This window comes from Barbus barbus (genome assembly GCF_936440315.1).
Source record: "Barbus barbus genome assembly, chromosome: 12".
Taxonomy (NCBI): domain Eukaryota; kingdom Metazoa; phylum Chordata; class Actinopteri; order Cypriniformes; family Cyprinidae; genus Barbus; species Barbus barbus.
Genome location: NC_136740.1, coordinates 30,610,202 through 30,629,352, shown reverse-complemented (window position 1 = coordinate 30,629,352; position 19,151 = coordinate 30,610,202). Strand labels below are relative to the sequence as shown.

The following is a 19,151-nucleotide window of genomic DNA, read 5'->3' as shown; positions in this document are numbered from 1 at the left end:
CTAAGACTGCCGCTGCCCCAAGCCAGCCGCCGCTCGCCACGAAATTTGCGTCACCAGCCGCGGCAAACCCAAGCTCGCCGCCGTTCGCGACCAACCCTGACCCGCTACCGAGGATGAGGTTTGAGTTAGCCTCTATAAACGTGGTTCCCACAGAGGAGGACAATCTTAGTGGAGGTGGCGTTCAATTTATTTTCCAGAGGGGCAGGTGTGTGGAGGAATTTCTTGCCTCCAGTTATCAGGCCCGCTGCAGTGACCTCACTCTAATGGAGGGTTTTAGAGTAGGACTGGATGAAGAAATTCTAATGGCTATGCCCCATGGAGATCCCAACTGGTCTTTGGCTCAGTACCTGAACGTGGCCTTACAGATTGCTGGGTCATCCCTTTTAGTTGGCGACATGGAGGACGTGCCTTCTCCAGATAACAGCACACCAGCCACTCCGCTTTCCAGCCCACCCGAGTTCCCGCTGGTCCCGTCCAGCTCTCCTTCGTCTCCGCTGGTCCTATCCAGCTCTGCGCCTCCAAGAATCCGCTCCTCCAGAGCGCCCTCAAGTGCCCGTTCCTCCAGAGCGCCCCCTAGAGCCCCGCTCCCTCTGAGCATCCCACAGAGCCCGCTCCTCCGGTGAGACCCCTTATGGGGAACATTCCCAAAGAAATTTGGGGGGGGGGGGGGCCATATAGCCTCAGCCACAAAGGATCCAGATCCACCATGGCCATCCGAGGACCCTGATCCGCCATGGCCTCCCGAGTCTCCAGTCCTGCCAGGGCCTCCCAAGGCCCCTAATCCGCCATGGCCTCCCGAGGCCCCTGATCCACCATGGACTACCGAGTCTCCAGATCCGCCATGGCCTCCCGAATCTCCAGTCCTGCCAGGGCCTCCCAAGGCCCCTGATCCACCATGGACTCCCGAGTCTCCTGACCCGCCATGGCCATCCGAGCTCCCCGATCCACCGTGGCTGTCCAAGCTGCCCAAACTACCATGCCTCCCTGAATCTCCCTATCCACCACGGCTCCCCGAGTCGTCCGATCCGCCAGGGCTCCCCGAGTCGCCCGATCTGCCGTGGCCGTCCGAGCTCCCCGATCCGCCATGGCCTCCCGAGGCCCCTGATCCACCATGGACTACCGAGTCTCCAGATCCGCCATGGCCTCCCGAATCTCCAGTCCTGCCAGGGCCTCCCAAGGCCCCTGATCCACCATGGACTCCCGAGTCTCCTGACCCGCCATGGCCATCCGAGCTCCCCGATCCACCGTGGCTGTCCGAGCTCCCCGATCCGCCATGGCTCCCAGAGTCTCTCGATCCACCATGTCCTCCAGTCCCACCATGGCTTCCCGAATCTCCTGTTCCGCCATGGCTCCCCGAGTCCCTGGTTCCACCCTGGAGACTTCCCTTGTGTCCCTGCCCTACACCGACCTCCAGGGCGCCCACCCCCACTCCCCGATTGTAATTATTATGGTGCGGGACGCACCTTCCGGGAGGGGGAGGTAATGTTACGGATCTGCCTATCTTTCACCAGTCACGTTACCCACGCACCTGTTTCCACCTGTCACTAATTACGCACACCTGCTCCTCATGTCCCTCGTTACCTCCTCCTATAAAGCCACACACCACCCAACACTTGATGTCCGGTCTCGTTCGTGAGAAGAGGACTTCCACCGCTCACCCAAAGCCTTTGCACCATTGCTGCTAAGCTACTTGCCTATCTCTGTGTATACTTCCTTGTTCCCAGGATCCTGTTCTGAGTCTGCTCCAAGATCTCCGTGTTCTTGTCCCAAAGCCTGTGGTGTGGGTGTGTGGCCGCCGATCGTCTCTGGATCCCCCGTGAAACCCTGCAAGTAGAAGATCAAGAGAACCACAGTCAATTCCCTGATTGCCAGCTCCGGGTTCTGGCTTCATCACCACTGCTTACCTCTCTTCCCTTCGGTAGTTCAATAAACATACCTGAACCTGCTAACTGCTTGTGTCCTCCGTTCTGTAACAGGTATCGGATATAATATTCTATCATAAACAAATGATTTCTGTGTAAACAAGGACACAGAGCAAAATGTAAAGGCATAGTTCACACAAAAATTAAATGCCTCATTTAATCACAAATGTAAAAATCTGTCCATCTGAAATTCTTTTAAACAATTATAATTTTTATCAGGCAAATATAGGTCCTTTTCATTGGCATTACAGTGAAATAACTGAACAAACATAAGAGCTTGATAAAAATGTTTTTAGAAGAGAATTTCAGGCAGTTTTTGCATCTGATGTCTTCATTTATTCTTATTTTAGTATCACTTCACTTGTATTAGTGTACACTCTAAAAAATGCTGGGTTAAATACAACCAAGTGCTGGGTAAATATTGGACAGAACACATGCTGGGTTGTTTAACCCAACCTTCTGAGCAGTAACCCCACCACTGGGTCTAAACAACCCAATCGCTGGGTTGTATTTAACCCAGCATTTTTTTTAGAATGTACTTGTCTTTAATAAAGTTTGAATTTTATTATAAACTGAGTTTTGTAATCGCTACACCACAAATTAACAGTTACTTATCACTAAAATAAGCAGTACATCTGGTCCATATTCTCATAATTTGGGGTATTGTTTGTCCAAGTATGGACAATTATTTGCATACAATCAAACTCCTTTGATTCCACTGATTTATGAAGAACAAACTCAACCGAATAACCTCTGTTTGCACATGAATGTTATAAATAATCCAACAGCAAGTAAACATACCTCATACAACCTCAAACAGTTTGAGCCCCCCCTGAAACTCGCTTTCCATGCGTAACTACAGAGCTATGCTGCATTGCAACCCATATATTACTCCATGAGTAATATATATAAAAAAAAAACACAATTCATATGGAACACTCCTATAATTCCTATGCAGTTGCCTCTGTAACAGATATTTTACACTTGTACAACAATTGTGTTGCCTGTGGTACAAAAACATTCTGCACCCGTAGCAGAAAAGCTACAGGACTGTGAAACTGTCTTAGGCCACCATTATATTTATTGTTTTAGAAATGGTATAATGACTATATCATTTTATTATAATACAACCAAAAAACCTTTACCGTTCAGGCCTGTGAACCTGATAATGATCATGTTAGAACATACCTCCTGTTTCTGGAAGGTGGGGTTTGCCAATTTCTGCTCCACTGCATTAACATACGAGACCTTCCAATTACTTTCTGTAAGAATAATGCTTTATTACTTAAAAAAAAAAAAAAAAAAAAAACTAATTCTAATTTAGGCAATTTGTATGATTTGTAATAACAGTAATGCAGATTTATATAAGGCAGAAACTCCTCTTTGCATGATAAATATTAAATATTGTATTTTATGTATTGTTAAACATACAACAGACTTGTTGTTTACTCTTCAAATCGAGATCTGCCCCAGGCTAATATACACTAATGTTAGCTTCTCTGCTATTTTAGCCATTTGACCTCATCATTGTAATCTTCCTGTATCGTGAGCACACAGCCCGGTGCCAAACTTTGCAGTTTAAGTATGAGCTTTTTTAGTGTCTTTTACTTTTAGAGGACGTAGGAAACACCAAGACGTACAGCATTATCGTTTAGACATTGGCGCCAGAAATAAGAGGAAAAATATGGCACGATCGGAGTATGATGTCTAAAATAAAACGAGACAATAATCCAAACTATGTTTCGGTTAACATTGTGGTTGGTAAACAATATAATTACATTTTCAGTTTTAAAAATTTAAATTCTTACCTTGGATACACTGAAGACAAACTTCTTCTCCAAAAAATTAGCGAGTAGTAATAGTACTACTATTAGTAGGCGGCTGCAGTGAGGGGAGGAGTGAAAAAAGTGCAGGCAAGCCGGACACTTCCTGAATCTCGTTGTGTTGTTGGACTGCAAACGTCAGCAATGGAAGAGATCGTGTTCGCGTTCTTTATCGCACTTTGTGGATGCCTTTTATAATCAAAGCCATAATGAGAAATGAGGAGCACACAGATGCTGCACTAAATTTACACTGTTATCCCTAATTATGGGTTAAACATTTCAGAGTGGGATATGGCACATGCTGATTAACCTAATTATGTGTATCCTACTTAAGGGACAGTTTACCCCCCCAAAAAAAAATCTTTGGGTGAACTATCCCTTTTTTACATGAAACATATTCCATATAAATATATTACACAATTGTTTATCACCTTAATGTAAATTTGAATTTCATGTTTAATGATTAGGAAAAGTGTGTACAGCAAATTATTATTCAAAATTAAAATGAAACAAAAACACATTTTAAATTAAGAAATTAGCATGCATGTGTGGGCTTTGTTTACTGCACTCCTGAAATAAGACATACCCAGATAAAGATATCAGATAAAAACACACAAACATGAGGCCTAATTGCAAAACCGTCACATTAGATGTAGCCTATGCATGCATGTATTGATGGATTGACTCATTTATTTAATGGAATAATGTTGTACAAAAATGTAAATGTACAAAATTAACACCAGCATACAATACATAAAGAGAAAATTACAACAAACAGGACTTCAAACCAAGAAAATAAAAATAAAAGGGTAAATAAATAAAGCACATGTCCTAATTACTAATAAATTACTATAGAAAAAGTAAATAGTATTAGGCTATAGCTAATGGACTTTTTAGGATTAAGGGGAAAAAATACCAGCTGACATTCGCAGCCAATGAGCATTAAGCTGTGTCGTCAGCAAGTCGTTTCCCATGATGCTTTTGATCAGCGCAGTTGGTGGAGAGCAACTGCGCTCGACCGCAGAATCCGTCTATGTGGTTTCACATTCCTAGACATCTATTTAAAAAAGTATGAGGGCTTGATTTTCTTTTGCAATGTGATTTTGAGGTGACCAAAATTCCTGTTAAATTATCAAACTTCCACAAACAAATTCTCCAATATTGGAAAATGATATTTACCCATAACTTTTCTCCACATGGATCCACCTTATGGAACAATAGGGTCATTATTATCAACAGAAAATCATTGTTCAGGTATGATTGGTTTGAAAATGGCGTTGTGTTTGTGAATGATATTATAGATGATAATGGTAACTTCTTTGAATATAAAGCTTTCTTAGACAAATATAATTTAAAATGTACGAATAGAGAATACAGCAAGATCTGTAAAGCAATACCTGTACCATTATTACAGTTAATTCAAAGCACATTGTTATATTCAATAGTAAGACCCTTACCAACTTTACCAAATTTAGTTATTAATGACTGTAGTTTAGTTGACTATAAATGTAATAATAAATATATTAATGGTGTTTTGAAATCTAAATAGTTTTTTGATTATAACAGAGGATTGTGTGTACAGGTTCCGAATATGGTTGCATTGTCCATAGAAAAAACACATTTTAAATTCATCAAATGGCCCATTTCCCCAAAACTCAAAGAGACTCACTTTAAAATAATTTATAAGATATATCCGGTTGCTGATTTTCTTAGAAAAAGATTCAAATTTGTTGTAGACCCCTGTGTTTTTTGTGAGATGGCTGATGAGACTCTGGAACACATGTTCTTCTTTTGCCCCGTGGTCAATAGTTTTTGGTCCGAGTTACATAATTGGCTGTCACTTAAGATTGATAATATCCCTAACCTCACCTTGTCACACATCCTCTTTTATATGGATAATGTAGATTCATCAGTATCAGATTTAGTCAATATGATTATTCTTATGGGTAAATATCATATTCATTGCTGTAAGTGGAGATGTTCTAAGCCTTCCTTTGTTTGGTTTATAAATGATTTTAAATTGTTTTTTACCTCACTGAAAAAGATCAAATCTACTAAAATTGCAAGGAAAATGTGTAGTGACATATCTAGGAAACTACTGTTTTGATTAATCTCCCCTTGTGTGTGTGTGCAGCTCCAAATGGTAATTTTCTTTTCTTTAGCCTTTTTGCCTGTGACTTGTCTATTTTGAAGTAGCTCCCCCTTGTTCTTTTGTTTTCTGCTTGGTTAGTACTGTTTGTATAGTGACAACATTTGTATATTGATATGTGTATTCTCTTTCCCCTACGAGAGTTTTGTATGTTGTTGTTTTTGTCAAAAAAAAAAAAAAAAAGACGCAGAATCCGACACGTGCGCCTTGCGCTCGCGAGAGATTTTTGACATACGTCAGCATGACATCAGAGCAAGGCGGACCGCCCTCGGACACATTTCTAACCGGCATGCATCTCGCGCTGATCACCGGTGATCGGTTCTGCGCAGATTTTGCTCATCTCAAACAAGCATTGGCAGAGAACTATCAACGATTAAAATCACCTTAATTTGCTTAATTTTCAACCGATTTGCAAGCCGTTTGGTTTATTATAAATGTCAGACATATTTATGATAGAACATAGATTAATTAATTATTTTACTTATATGATATAAGTAAAATAATTAATTAATCTATGTTCTATCATAAATATGTGATATATCATATACAATACAATACTTAGACACACCTACATAACTAATTAATTTGTTCTACAATGCACAAAACAATTACAAGGATGCTGATAGTGATATGAAAAAAACATGAATAATATGATGTATAAAATATAAATAAATAAATAATAGAGCAAAATTTAAATTAATAAAGGCACGAGTTAAACAAGCAAAGCGGGAAAAAAACAATTATGGACTTCCTGACCAACAGACCTCAGAATGTTAGGATGGGGAACCTAACATCTGCATCTAGGCAGAAATTAAATCATCATAAATCGTCCAAATCTCAAATGATTTTTCTTAGTTTTTTGGTTTGTTCCAACTGACAGACATGTAGCCTATTTATGATCGAGTCCAGAGAAAATTGAAGCTTTTGATATTAATCTACTTCAAAACTAGGTGTAAGTTTATTATTCTTCCACTTCAGTGAACTTAAAATTAACTATTGTTACTTACCTTAGCCTAGTCTACTGCACACAAAATGGGTACAATGGTGTGATATCCATACTTAAAAATACATTTTAATTAAAACATTTGAATTGTACTGGTTTATTTTGTACATCAGCAAGCCTGCAATACAATGACCCAGCGTAAAATGGTTATATAACACAAAAACAAACATAACGTGCGTACGTATAGTGTGAAAACATCTTTCAGTATTTACAACAGCTTATTAAATGATTAGGCTACAGTATATAACAGGTTAACCATTCTTTGAAAACATCCAGTTCATGAAAATATCTACTGCAGCACAAAAGTCCGGCATCTTCAGAGTTGATCTGAATGCTGGGAAACTTTGGCGCTTCCTTCAGATCCCCGACCCAAGATGGCGGCGATGTTGACGTATGCTTAGAGGCCCAAGGCGACATCTAGTCAGTATATATATCTATGGAGGCAAGGCTGCATCCCGCGGTAGTTTGATGTCGTGGGGGATGGGATCTCGCGAGAAACTCGCGTTGCAGCACAATTAAAGTGGCTGAATTTTATTTATTTTATTGTATTTTTTTGCTAAATGTCAGTGGAAAATTGGGTAGAAATGCATGAGTGTTGGAATCATAGACTGCAAAAAAGGAGGGGAATTTTTAGATTTTGATTAAATTAAGTAATCCAAGTGTCAAAACAAAAACAATTGTAAAGACACATATGTGCACTATAAATCCATGTAATCACCCTATATGGGATTAATTGTTTGCACTTGTATATTTGATAAAACAAATAGGATCCCATGTGTAGCCCATTTTGAGCCCATGCACACATTTCCCATTAATTACCCATCTGGGAACCACCTGGGTTCACCCATGTGGGTCCTAGCTGGGTCACCCAAGTGGGCCCCAGATAAAATGCCCATCTTGAGCCCATGCCCACTCTGTACCCCTGTAGCCCATGTGAAACCCATGTGGGCCCCACATTCATGTGTTTGCTGGGTTGCAATGCAGCATAGCTCTGTAGATGGTGTCTTGCTCGGGGCTTATAAACTTGTCACAGTCTTTCTAAATGGAACATGGTGCCGTTATATGTCACCCTGCCCCAAAAGCCCAGCATAGGAACTTGCTACTGTGAAACAATGTGATGCCTTTCTGGCTGTAAATGTCAAACAGATTACACAACGTGACACTCAAGTTTCTTTTTCATTTGAGGCTATAATTTTCAGAATCTTAATAGCTCCTAACTGTTTTTTTTTTCTAATTCCAGTTCCTCCATTTTCCTCTCCTACTATGAATGTGGCAGACGAACTGTGCGATGCGCTGTTCCATTGGATTGATCTTCAGAAGGAATGTGCAGATAATCTCATGGCTTTGGCCACCGAGCTGGAGAACATGAGGGAGAAGATGACTACAGGCCAGTTGGTGGGAAACACAGCAACTGTGCTTGGGTCTGCCGCCCTAGTTGGTTCAGGCATTGTAACATTTCTGACTGGAGGCCTGGCTGTACCCTTGTTGGTAGCGGCAGCTGGTATCACAGCCGGAGCAGGTACTGTAACTAGTGTTACATTTTCGCTTGTGGAGAAATGGAAATCCAGTAGTACAATGAAAAATGCAGAGATGACTGCTGATCGAACCAAACATATTCAGAACGAGATTGAAAGTCTCCAGAAGAAACTCCAGGAGGAATGTGAGAGAAAAATAATGAGAGCATCATCCTCTGATGATGTGCATTGTGAAATCACAGCGAGAATCCTGAAATCCATGGCCAAACGGAGTGGTAGAGATCTGTCCCTCAGTGACCTAAGGCACCTCTTGAGAAGTGGTGGCATGGATACACAAAACAGATATCCTGGGTTTAATCTAGATGTTGAATTCTTCGAGAAAGTCGGTTGTTTGCTAGCAGTCCTTGGATTGTCTGCCACCCTCATAGTTTTGAAAACAGCAGCAACAAAGGGACAAAAATATATTGTTCCACTTGTTGTGACAGCTACTGAAGAAATGGCTTCTCTTTCACTGAAAACTGTGTTAAAGGGAACAGGCCAGGTATTTTTTCATAGATATAAACCACACACACACACATACATAAATATATATATACTGTATAAACAGTACAGTCACGGGGGGAAAAAGTACACCCTCCTTCAATTCAATTCAATGGCCAAAAGTATGTGAAAACATGACCATCACACCCATATGAAGGTCTGTCCCAAGCTCTTGCCACAAAGTAGGAAGCACACAATTGTAGAGAATGTCTTTGTATGCTGATTGCAATTTTCCTTCACTGGAACTAAGGGGCTCAAACTTGACAATGCTCTTGTGTACAAAATGATGTCCATTAAGACATGGTTTGCCAAGGATGGAGTGGAAGAAATTGAGTGGCATGCACAGAGCCCTGACTTCAATCTTTGGAACATTGTTGGGATAAAATGGAAGACTGATTGTGCCACAGGCCTTCTTGCCCATCCTCACTAATGCTTTTGTAGCTAAATGGACAAATCTCCACAGCTACATTCCAAAATATAGGGGAAAGTCTTTCCAAAGGAGTGGGTATTATTATAACAATAAAAATGGGTCAGAATGCTCAACAAGCACATATGGGTGTGATGTTTAGGTTTACACAATTTTCTGTATACAGTGCACAGCATAAATGAGTACACCCCCCTCTAAAACTTAACAAATTCAGCAATTACTCTTTACTTACAGTAGATGACATGTTAGGGTTCTTTGGAGATATAATGCTTCAACAAACCTGCTTAATCAAATACCAAAGAAGAATGTCAAAATTATTCAGCAAAATAAGATTTTCTTATCAAAGTTATAAAATGTTGTGTTGCAAAAATGAGTACACCCTCCTGAAAGTTACTAAATAAAACTTAAAAAAAAGGTTTAAGGCTAGTTTTGTTTAACAAACTTTTAAACTGTTAAAGACAAGTAATTTCCTGACAATTCAAAGTGTTATATAGCCCACTGAAGCATATTCAGACTTCATGCTGGCAGCAGTGGAACCACTTGGAAGAGAACCGCCAGGTGACTTATTTCTTAGCATAAAAGAGGACAATGGAACAAGAGGAATACCAAAGTATTGTTTTAAGTGTGAAAATATAGCATAAATAGCACCGACATACAACAACAATGGACTTGTGACAAGGCATCTGAAATAATCAGGTCTTCACTTTAAGTTTTCATTTAGTGATGAGCGATTTTTTGTTATAAAAAGAGCAGGAGAAATAACATGCAATAACAAGAAATAACAAGTGTCTCAGAGACAGCAAAAGCTATGAAGAGTATGATCAGCCTGCAGAAGTGACATGCATGGTTGTTGTCACCACTACAATTACCTACTGTAGCCAAAGCAAAATAAACTCATTTAAACTCTTCCAAGAGTTTACAAATATACTTTAAAAATACCCATATTTACAAAATACAGACTTCTGGGAATCCATACTCCGGTCTCAAAAGACCAAGTCAATCATTTCGGATCCAAAAGCATCCAAAATGTTCTGGTGTTGCTAGAGGAGGAGTACATTGAGAAGTTCTTGGTACCCACTGTGACGTTCAGTGGTAGTAAAGCTCTTATATAGGGATGTGATATAATAATATATTATGAAATTATTATAATATATATTATAATATTTTCTCACTGCTATGCCGATGACACTCAACTCTCATTCCATCCTGATGATCTGACGATAGCTGCTCTTTACCTTAATTCAGTTCTTCCGACCTTGCGTTCTGCGAGTGAACGATGCATTAACGATGTGCTATCCCAAAGAGGCACAAAATCACTTTCACAGACTTTTTCATTAACTGTTCCCTCCTGGTGGAATGACCTGCCCAACTCAATCAGAGCAGCTGAATCCTTACCAATTTTCAAGAAACAGCTAAAAACACATCTCCTCCATCTTTATTTGACCCTCTAACTCTAGCACTCTCTATTCTAATTCTATTTTATCTATCAGTCTTCTTTTTATAAAAAAAAAAAAAGTATTGCATATTTTTTCTCTAACTGCTAGTTTTTCTCTAAAAACTAACACAAGCTTTCTATCTATTCTATCTACTTGTTTCTTAACAACAACAACAAAAACACTAGGTTTCTTTTTTCTATATTCTTTCTACTTGTTTTTCTTAAAGCTGCAGTCTGTAACTTTTCTTGGTTAATCCAAAATCAATATTTAAGCAAGTACATAACCAGCCAGTGTTCAAAACTATCGCCTTACTTTAGCCCGATTCACAACGGTTAGTTTATAATAATATTTTCTAATTTGAGTGGTACGAGTAGGTTTTCGTGGAAATTTTAGCAAGGCACTGCATCATTACATCACATCTGTAAACATAAAGAAGTTGTCCCGGCTACTAGGCTATCACACGTGATGATCCTGCAGGTGGAGGATCGTTTATAGCCTTTTCTCACAGCAGCTGGAATAATTAAATGTCAAAAAATCATTTTGATGGCGGATTGTAATCCAGGAAGGATTATGTTTTTATGAAACACATGTGAATGAAATTAAATTATATTCCAGTTTTAAATGTGCTACTGATTACAGATAGCATGGGATTACACAAGATTTGTAATTTAAAGAAAACCAGTTCGAAGGGAGCATAATTTGCCTTTTGAGTTAAAAGAATTTCTTAATATGAAATTTGAATGGTGTGAAAATTAGAGATTAGACTCTACATAAATTTAAATGCACACGCTAATACACTCTATACTCATAGTCACGTAATTCTGATGTTGTTAACAATAATAATTTGAGAATAAAGTATAACAATAATAATAATTTGCAGGGTTTGATGTGATATCTTGTTACTTGTTCAGATGACAATATACGGTGAAAATTCTTATTTAGGTAATATATTCCAAGGCGTAGGCTAGAATCTGTGATTGTGAAGTACAGTAAATATTCACACCGGTGCGGTGACTTGACAGCTACACATTCACCTCAAAACATTAGATTAATCCGCACTGGAGGCGTGCTGGAGCACAGCCCACGCAAGAAGATAATTCCACACACAGCTGCAATTCCAGGTTTTAAACAGAGATGGCAACAAAAAGGCAAAACTTACGGACTACAGCTTTAAAAAAAATAAAAACATTGCTACGTGGTGATGCTACGTGGGGTGGTGATGGCGCAGTGGATAAGACACATGCCTTTGGTGTGAGAGACCTGGGTTCGAATCCACTGTGAGACACCAATGTGTCCCTGAGCAAGACACTTAACCCCTAGTTGTTCCAGAGGCGTGCAACCTCTGACATATATAGCAATTGTAAGTCGCTTTGGATAAAAGCGTCAGCTAAATGAATAAATGTAAATGCTACGTGCTACTTGTACTTGCTAACCAAGACTTGTCATAGTTATTGCTCTTTTGTTGGTTTTGGTTGCTTCTATTGTCCTCATTTGTAAGTCACTTTGGATAAAAGCATCTGCTAAATGACTAAATGTTATGTAATGGATGAATGCTGAAGGTGTGCTTTATCAATGCTTGTATGAATTCAGACATTACTGTGTGATGGAATACAAAAACTTGAAACAGAAAATGCTACCTTCCCCTTATTCCCTGCATTATTGGGCATTTTTTCAGCATGACAGTGAATATATTCATTCTCCCAAGGTGAAAATCCTTCAGTGGACACGTATTTCACTCAGTATTAATGCTCTTCAGCAGGTGTAGAGACGAGCTGAGCACACTCCCCATTAAAGACCAGAGCATTTAAGGAATTCGTCCTCCAGAAGTTAAACAGGACAGATGTGAAAATTTGTCATGACCTTGTACACTCAGTGCCAAGAGGGTCAGAGCAGTATACTTAAAGTTCTGGAAGACATACTAAGGACTGGAATATTATACATTTGGTGAATTAAATCTAGGGTGTACTCATTTCTGCAATCCTTCATTTAAACAAAATTAGCTAATTTGCTTATCTTACAGAAAGTATTGGCATATATTTTGTTGTTTTTATTAATTATATGTTTAATACATTTCAATGTTGCCATCTTTCCATGAACTATATTAGTGATCATTAAGAAAATACATATTTTATATTTATTCAGAGGGGGTGAACTCGTTTATGCTGTGCACTGTGTGTGTGTGTGTATATATCTTTGCAGGCTGCAGGAGGAATCTTTGGGCTGTTATTCGCAGTTCCTGATCTGGTCAATAACTGTCAAGAACTGATTGAAAACAAACATCAGACTGAAGCTAGCAAATCTCTGAAGACAAAAGCTAAGGAAATCTCTGAGGCTGTGATAAAATTACAAAATCAGTTGAAAGAATTAGAGTAAGTACATAAGTGTTTATCTTTTTATGTAAACAGATCTTGTATTTATGACTCGCTGCTAGATTTCATCACCTCTAAATTTATCTTTCAGAAAGATGCTCAAACAAATCCCTGAAATGGAGTGTCACATTGATTTGTCTCAGGAGATGTTTGGATCTCAAATATACACACGAGGCACCATTTTCATGGAGTATAAACAGACCGAAGAGCAGGACAGGAAGACACAGAAGTTTATTCTCCTATGCACAAAAAACATAGACGTAACTGAGCATGGTTCCACAGGTAAAGACGAATCAGGTGACAAGAAGAAAAAAAGACAGAAGGCGGCAGTTACTTCAACTGAAGACAGCAGAAGAACCTTAAACCTTAACCAGCAGAAGCAACCTGATCAGGAAAAATCACCAAACAAATCTAAAACAAATGTATTTGATTTCAGCCTTCCTACAATACTCATGACTAATGTACGTTCTCTTCCAAAAAAAATACAGGAGCTTAAAAAAATGTTGAAAAAACTGAAAAACATTGGTCTGATTTGCATCACGGAGACATGGTATAATGATAATTCTCCCGACCTTCACCAAGATGGATATCAGGTTGTCCGTGTTGATCGTGATGCATGGCTTACTGGGAGACGTAGAGGAGGGGGACTGATGATGCTTGTGAATAATGCCTGGGCGACTGTTGTGCAGGAGGAATTACTCTTGAATACTGAAGATTATGAGTTAATGGTTGTGTCCATTATACCACATGACCACACTGAGGGTGCTCCACCACTTACCTTCATCCAGGTGTATATCCCTCCGAAAGCTCGTAAGACTAAAGCTGCAAAGGACATCGCTGATATTTACGATGCTTTTAAGATTAAGTATCATGGTGGTCCCGTTTTCTTGTTGGGTGATTTCAACCATTGCAAAATGGACTTTTTGGGCCTGGAGCAATATGTCACATGCCCAACCAGAGAACAAAACATCCTGGATAAGTGCTATGGGAATGTGCAAGGAGCTTATAATTGTAAATGCAGATCCCCGCTTGGCTCATCAGACCACAATGTCATTTTTTTGATTCCTAAAGACAAGTCGGATGAAAGTGACCCTTCCAAAGATGAGAAGTGTAAGCATGAGAAAACCAAATCCAAAAAGAAATGAGAGGCTGCGCAACAGTTGTAGTTCTGTGTTGTTTTATGTAGCACCATCCCAGACAGCAACATAGTTTTGGCCCAGATCCAGCCTGCATGGATTTTACACAGGCCAGATATGGGCCGGATCTGGGCCAACACTGCTTGCTGTCTGGGATGGTACTGGAGGAACATTGTGTCATTTCACTGTGTACTGTACTAGTATATGATAGCTTGTTTTGTCCTATAGATGTAGGTCAACGTGATCTCATGATAATTCATATAAAACGTACATTTAGTTTCTTACAGGCACTAAAACGTACAATACTGACATATTTTAAGCATCTGAACGTACAAATACTTACGTATTTTCAGCATTTAAACGTACAAAGCTGATGACACCTAAAAATGAATCCTCATTAATATTGAAATCGCGGCATTATTATTTTTTTTATTGTTGTTGTTTTTAGCTGTCATATCAATGACCTTGTTTTTTAATTCCATTATTAAATGGTTTACTCGTTTACTTAATATGAAATGATAACATTTCGTTCTGTTCTGTGTGATTTCTTCTGCCAGCCCGTTTCCAAAAATAGGCCTACATAATGTTAAACAAGACTACACTTTAAACCCTTAAATAAATAACATTTCTGCAATCGTTTAACCTTTACTTGTCATGTAATATTTACTTTGTTTGTCAAAAGGCGTTTTCTCTGACATGCTGTGACTGACAATAGGACTAATGTTATAAAATAAACCAAAACGCAACATAATTATGAAATGAAACCATTTTATTTGTGCGCTGTAATCCAAATCTTCAGAATCCATACGACTTCAAGGAACAGACCAAATCCAAGCCTTTATTCAGCGATCTTCATCAGTGACCATAAACAGCGAGTCCAACAGCGTATTTATCTGTCTGTCTTGTTTTTCTTATACTGTGCAGAAATAGTTATGTTGAGAGGTAGGAGTGGGAATAGTGACTATAGTAATATTTAATTTTTTTTCTAATATGTATATTTTTTTTTATATACTTTTATATTCGCTATAAAATGGGTAGGTTTAGGGGTAGGTTAAGGGATCTAAAAATCTAAATTGCTTATTGATAAAATGATAAAAATGCATCGATATGAATATATTAATGATATAAAAGATACGTAAATATTTTACGTTTTTTAGCTGAAAATGCGTGGTGATTTGTACGTTTGTAAACGTTGAAATACGTCTAAATTATATACGTTTTTGCATCAATAAAAATGTACAAAAATGTATGTTTTGTGCTTGTAAATGTTACGTGTTAATACCTACGTATAAACAATGAGACCAGGCTGTGTAGGTGGCATCTAACTACTTTAAATTAACTTATTGAGTACAAAAAAGTCATTGAGAAAGAAGAAGAGAGGATAATAGTTTGAACTGGTCTAAATACTGGCACAACGAGGAACAACATGAGGAAAAACTTCTCTTTTGAATGAAGAAAATTAAGGAAACTGTTGCTTGATATGCTAAAAGCTATGTGACTTAAAAAAAAAAGAAATGCTATCACCTTGCTAGTAAGTCTACAATTTGAATCAAACAAATAGCTTTGCAACATATAGTAATGCTACTAAAAGATATTTGATCACTGAAGTTTACCATTATCACCAAAAATGTGTTGATTGCATTGAAAGGACCAGGACTTATCAAAACACAAAATGTGCATGGTGCAGTCTGGCTGTGAATAGTACCATTAATTATTCACTGAAGAGGAAAACAGAAGAGGATTCACAATCTCTTGGTTGATGAAAGTCAACCGAAGAATCCTCTGTGATCCAAGTGCAAGATAAACCCTGAGGCGAGGATGGAAACAGTTAATTCAAAGAAATGCCTTATATACTAAATCCTCAGGAAGTATGTTTCAGTGGGTTCACTGTAAACCATTCGCCTGCTTGAACTCTCTCAGTCTACTTTTATTTGATATTGATAAACACACACCAATTAGTATCTAACTTTGAGTGCAATCCTAATCATAAACTGTAGCCTATTACGTAAAACACTGAATGTATATATTTTACACTGTGTTAAGACTTCGGTAACACTCTAGTATGGACCAATTTACACTGTTAACTAGCTACCTATTAGCATGCATATTACTAGCATATTGACTGTTTATTAGTACTTATAAAGCACATATTCTGCATTACCATATTCTATATCCCTAATCCTACCCTATATCTAAACATAACAACTACCTTTCTAACTATTACCTATTAAGACTTCTTGTGGAACAGAGAGTAAAGTGTGTTTGCGTGTGTGTGTGTGTGTGTTTTGGGGGGGGGGGGGGGCAGTCTTTATGTAATCATGCATGCTACAGTAGGTAGTCTAATCATGTTAGGCCACAAGGCAATCAAAGAGGGTAAGTAACATCCTCAAATCTGTATAAAAGGACAAGTATATACAATAAATGTACTCAAAACATAAGAGTATCCTCTTCTTGTCCACTCACTATCCAGAAGGAAATATTTTCTTAGTGTTAGGAGTGGTTACGGGTAAGATCAATTCGAAGTACAACTGCTTGCTACAAAAAATAAAAGTTGTTTGGATATATGCACAGTTTAGTTTATTACTGTTATATGGTTATAATGTTATATAGGGTAGAGTGGGGGGAAACGCCCCCTTACTGTTTTTCCCAAAATAACCACAAGATAAAATCAGGTTATACTTTATTTTGATAGTCCACTTTAGACATTCTACTAACTACAGTATAAGTAACTTTGTATTAGAGACCTGCGCGGGACGGATTTTTCAGTCCTGCTCCCGCAGAAATATATCTCATCTGGTCCCGCTCCCGCCCGCAAAAGCCTGCATAAAAGTAATCTTTATAGATTTTTTTTTTTTCAGTGCATTGAAGAAATTTACAGGAAATGGTTCTGTAACATCCCCTAAGCTCCACAACATCCCAGCATCAACGCTCCAGATAAAATATTTGTTATTAAGGCTAAGCATCAACATTCACAAACTGTTATTTTGAACAGAAAAGCAAGCATGGACTGCTGCGTGCATGGTTTGGCACGGCAAAATGCGAGCAGCACTTCCTTTTTATCAGTAAAAGCTGACATCTTAGTGTACGGTTCATGGATCCATGTGCTCATTTCTGTGTGTGTGTGTGTGTGTGTGTGTGCATGTTTATGTGGTTTATGAGGACACAAATTTGTATAATGACATGGGTATGACAGAGGTATTACAATATGAAGGTGGTTTATGAGGACACTGCCTATGTCCCCGTAATTCAAAAGGCTTAAAAAACATACTAAATGGTGTTTTTTTGAAAATCTAAAAATGCACAAAGTCTCCTGTGAAGGCTAAGTTTAGGTGTAGGGTTGGTGTAGGGCAATAGCACACACAGTTTGTTCTGTATAAAAACCATGACGCCTATGGAGAGTCCCCATAAACCACAAAAACCAACATCTGTGTGTGTGTGTGTGTCTGTACCGTGACAGAACGATCTGACCATTATGGATCCAGCGAGTGCATCAGATTTAAGAGACTTTTTGTCTCACAGTAATTCACGTATTGATCGCCAACAGATGGCAGCTTCTAATCGCGCAGTTCAAGCCCTGGTCTCTCAAGTCATAGAGCTGACCACCCAGCTACAGCGTCTTCAGACTGAGTCTGTTCAGCAACTCACCCGTGTCAAATCCACCTGTGTCTTCTATCCCGGATCAGGCTGTTCGTTTCTCCGAACCCCGCCTTCCGCCTCCAGCCTTTTACTCTGGTGAGCCCCAGCAATGCCGCTCTTTCCTTGCCAAGTGTTCTCTATTCATCTCTCTCCAACCATCGTCGTTTCCTACTGAGGAATCGAAGATAGCCTTTGTCATAACGCTGCTCTCTGGACGGGCGGCTCTCTGGGGAACCACAGTTTGGGAACAGAAGCTTCCCTGCTGCACTTCCTTTCAGTCATTTTCGGAAGAGATCAGAAAAGTTTTTGATCGGGCGGTTTCGGGCAGAGAGGCGGCTCGTTTTCTGGCGGAGTTATGGCAGGGAGATCGGAGCGTCACAGATTACTCAATTGAATTCCGCACCCTGGCGGCGGAGTGCCGTTGGAATTTAGAAGCACAGTGGGATATGTTTTTACATGGACTGGCTGAATATATCAAGGACGAGATTTACTCACTGGAGCTGCCTACATCGCTGGATGGCTTAGTCAGTCTGACTATTCGGGTGGATACCAGAATGCAGCAGAGAGATCAGCGAGCGCGCCGAGCTCCGGCAGCCAATCATCTGTACCATCCTCCCGTCACCTCCTGTGACGCGGATGTCGTCTTCTCCGAATCGGAACCCATGCAGATGGGCAGATTCCGTCTTTCCCTGGAGGAGAAGCGTCGGCGGCGAGTTGAGGGTCTCTGCCTGTATTGCGGAGCTGCTGGACACATCGCAGCACAGTGTCCCGTAAAAGCCAGAACCCGTCAGTAGGTAAGGGGTTACTGACGGGTGGGGTCACATTGACTAAATCCTCTTTTGCTGCTACCCTCCTTTCTGTCAAGTGGTCCTCAGCCACCTATGACTGTCAGGCTTTAACTGACTCTGGTGCTGAGGGTAATTTTGTAGACTCTGATCTCGCTTATAGACTCAAACTTCCTGTGATTGCTCTCTCCCAGCCTATTGCTGTCCATGCTCTCAATGGTCTATCTCTTCCTTCCATCACTCACACCACAGGTCCAGTAAGACTCATCACTTCTGGCAATCACATTGAGAACATACATTTTTTTTTAACTGACGCTCCCGTTACTCCAGTAGTCCTTGGGCATCCCTGGCTTGTGCTTCATAACCCTCACTTTAATTGGAGTCAGAATTCTATTCTCTCTTGGAGTGATAGTTGCCATGCCTCTTGTTTGTTATCTGCCTGTCCTTCTG

General features: G+C 39.6%; 2 protein-coding genes across 2 annotated transcripts in view; both read left to right on the top strand.

Annotated features, from left to right (window-relative positions):
* Nucleotides 1-19,151, top strand: part of LOC306878214 (leukocyte elastase inhibitor-like) — a gene marked incomplete at both ends in the record, with an annotated part of 62,571 nt that overhangs the window by 20,193 nt on the left and 23,227 nt on the right. The gene's annotated exons all lie outside the window — the stretch shown is intronic.
* Nucleotides 12,542-14,800, top strand: LOC306878215 (uncharacterized protein). Its single transcript, XM_079430413.1, has 2 exons — nt 12,542-13,144; nt 13,236-14,800. Exon 2 carries the CDS (start codon nt 13,240-13,242, stop codon nt 14,287-14,289), a length of 1,050 nt encoding a protein of 349 aa, XP_079286539.1. The 5' UTR covers nt 12,542-13,144; nt 13,236-13,239; the 3' UTR covers nt 14,290-14,800.